The following is a 2,911-nucleotide window of genomic DNA, read 5'->3' on the forward strand; positions in this document are numbered from 1 at the left end:
ATGGGGAGGGAGGTGGCAACTAGGCGGGACAAGAGCTATTTAGACATGGCGGTATGGAGAAAGGTGGAGGCATTTGAACCGGGGCTTGTGAGTTATTCGGCCAAGTCGATAACATTTTCGTAGCCGCCGCTGCCAGGCAACGGGAAAATGTGGTGGGAAATGGCCACGGTACGTAGCAAACCACCATTAATTGGCATGCTTCCTGGTGCCATGGCATCAATAGTGGCCGCGCTGGCCTTTTCTGGTAAAATCGTCATATTCACGGTTATTATGGTAATCGGGCTGATATTAATCTATGTCGAGCAGGTTGATGCAATGCATTGGCTTCAATGCAGGCAACGCAACACACAAACAGAGAGATTGCAAGGAATAACCGACATACGTACATTGATAGGTGACCTTTTGGTTCAGTAAATTCAGACGGAGGGAATAGAAGCATACACACGGACAGTTGCAATGCTTATTATTGAACAACTTTTTATTCTCACATTTCAGTGTACACAAGATTACACGGAAACATTAGCAGCCACAAGTATAACCGTAGTACTAAACCCTTGAGAAAACAACACCGTCTCTTAATAATGAAATTAAAGAAGGGGGAAATTAACGCGACCCTCAACGTAAACGTAAGATAGAACGGCAGCTAATGTTTTGTAGTACACAACAGCCTGAACCTGAATACCTGATGCACGCACTGAACCTACGAACTGAAGAAACCGGTATACGCCGCCTCACCACGCCTGCTCAGTATGCTAATGCAAAAAAAGGTTCTCTCCCTCGATCTACTTCCCCTTGAGCTTGCCGTTGGCGTCGGCCTCCTTGGAGTCCTTGGAGTCCTTGGAGTTGAGCATGTCCCAGGCCTCGATCCAGGTGACCATGGCGTCGGCGAGCTTGGTGAAGTAGGGGTCGATCTTGCCGAGCTTCTCCCTGACCTGCTGCGAGAGCGAGATGTAGCACTTCTGCACGGTGTCGCATTCCTTGGTCAGCTTCGCGGCCTGGAAGAAGGGGATGATGTCCTCCTGCCAGAAGATGCCCTTGTACTCCTTCTTCAGGTTCACGAACGGGTTGCTGGCCTTGCTGTGCCAGATGTAGGGCAGCCCCGTCTTGACTCCCAGCCCAAGGTGGTCGCAGATCACCTGCACACATACACAAATTATTCAGTAAAAGTTCAGTACAGCCGAACCAAATCAAACTCAAAGGCGATATGTGTGTTTAGTTCAGTTATGTACCTTGACGCACCAGCCGGCCCACATGTCGTCGTAGCGTCCGATGGGCTGGCCGTCGCCCATGAGGCCGAAGTACATGGCCGGGCCGATGAGCTCGCGGTCGAAGGCGAGGTTCATGCCGCACATGGGGAAGAGGGAGCCCTTGGGGATGGTCATGACGGCGTCGACGTACCTGCCGTTGCGCTCCCGCGGCTTGACCAGCTGCGTGGGGGCGTCGTAGTCGGGGATGTTGAGCCAGAGGCCGTGCGACACGGCGGTGGGCACGCCCTCCCGGAGGCTGAACGGGTAGCCGCGCACGAAGTCGGCGCCCTCCTGGTAGGGGTCGTACAGGGTGTTGAAGAAGAGCGGCGTGGAGGGGCAGAGCAGGTTCTGGATGTGCTTGGCCAGCGCGTCGATGTCCTTGCCCGTGGGGTCCTTGGCCACCTGCAATGCCATCGCAGGGTCACAGGTTCAGTATGTGACTCCAAGAAGAATTGATAACGGAAGTGAAAAAGAAAGAGATGGATCTGGTGGCGGCACTCACGAAGCAGTCGTCGTCGATGGTGTAGACGTACTTCTTCTTGGAGACCATGTAGCCGAAGCAGCGGCAGGCGGAGTCCTTGAAGGAGATGCAGGAGGCCTTGGGGCCGAGGATGCGGTTGATGTCGTTGCGGTTGTAGAGCTCGTAGTCGAAGCCCTCGGGCACCATGACGGTCCTGGTGGGGTCGCCGTCCTGCACGATGATGAGGTGGTACGGCTCGAAGAAGGGCCGCCACATCTCGAGGAACTCCAGGTTCCGGATCGTCGGGATGACGATGTCCAGCTCGTCCTTGAGGAGTGGCGCCATCGTCCCCGGCCCTGCCAAAAGCCTCAGATCCTTCTTCTCCCCGATCCGGGATGCGAGCAGAGGAGGAAGAAGGTGTGTGGCTTTCGGCTCTGCGGGGGTGTGATGGGCGCTGAGAATGTGGAGGAGGAGGCGCCGTTTATATAAGCTGCGGCGCGGGCTTCCTGCTCAGATCTCCACGCGGCCGGGCGGCAGCGGGAAGTGCTCCAGTGAACCGACGAGGGTGGCGCGCCGTGAAAGGCGGATCGGGATCGCGGCTATGGAGTGCTGGCGGGAGAAAGGAGCGGCTGGCTCGGCGCGGTCAACCGCGGGCGGAGGGCCGTCGGATCCGGAGCCAACGCCCGGATGTTGACGATCCGTTCGCTCGGCACGTCGCCTCGTCTCCTCGTGTTTACCGAACGGCCGACTGCTCTGCGTGGCGTGCGCGGATCTGGTCAATGCTTACTTTCGCCGAACTTACTACTAGTACTTGTGACGGCAACGGTAACCAACCTTTTGGAGCGGTAGTGGTGTCGGTGCAGCTGGAGTGCACAGTGTCCATTTGATTTCTTTCAAGTGTGGTTTCAAAGAAAAAAAGCTCGTACGTTGAAAGTTAGGTCGTGCGGAATCTTCTCCGCCAAACTCACGTGGGCGGGGTGTGCCGTGCGCGTCGGTGGTGTATTCACACCAAGGTGTTGAAAGTAGTAGGAGGAAAAAAAATTCTATGAGACCAGGTCTCATGGATTAGCAGGTGAGACCCATTCTGATGGATGACACGTGTCATTCACAAATCACAAAGCATCCACCCCATCCCTCATCTGAAATCAGGGGGGGAGAGATTATATGCTTTGATTTGTGAATGCCACATGTCATCCATCAGCAC

General features: G+C 55.3%; 1 protein-coding gene across 1 annotated transcript; it reads right to left on the reverse strand.

Annotated features, from left to right (window-relative positions):
* Positions 1-460: 460 nt before the first annotated feature.
* LOC123062138 (UDP-arabinopyranose mutase 1) lies at positions 461-2,237 on the reverse strand. Its single transcript, XM_044485499.1, has 3 exons — positions 1,750-2,237; positions 1,230-1,649; positions 461-1,136 (listed from the first exon to the last, which is right to left on the reverse strand). The coding sequence occupies exons 1-3, from the start codon at positions 2,050-2,052 to the stop codon at positions 783-785; spliced, it is 1,077 nt and encodes a 358-aa protein (XP_044341434.1). The 5' UTR covers positions 2,053-2,237; the 3' UTR covers positions 461-782.
* Positions 2,238-2,911: the final 674 nt, after the last annotated feature.

Source organism: Triticum aestivum, chromosome 3A (genome assembly GCF_018294505.1).
Source record: "Triticum aestivum cultivar Chinese Spring chromosome 3A, IWGSC CS RefSeq v2.1, whole genome shotgun sequence".
Lineage (NCBI taxonomy): Eukaryota > Viridiplantae > Streptophyta > Magnoliopsida > Poales > Poaceae > Triticum > Triticum aestivum.

What these genes read in the sequence shown, in the direction of transcription:
- LOC123062138 (XM_044485499.1), bottom strand. Translation starts at nt 2,052, where the DNA reads ATGGCGCCACTCCTCAAGGACGAGCTGGACATCGTCATCCCGACGATC. An exon ending in CCATCGACGACGACTGCTTC is followed by an intron (nt 1,650 to 1,749) that starts GTGAGTGCCGCC and finishes ATGGCATTGCAG; the next exon opens with GTGGCCAAGGACCCCACGGG. An exon ending in GGGCCGGCTGGTGCGTCAAG is followed by an intron (nt 1,137 to 1,229) that starts GTACATAACTGA and finishes GTATGTGTGCAG; the next exon opens with GTGATCTGCGACCACCTTGG.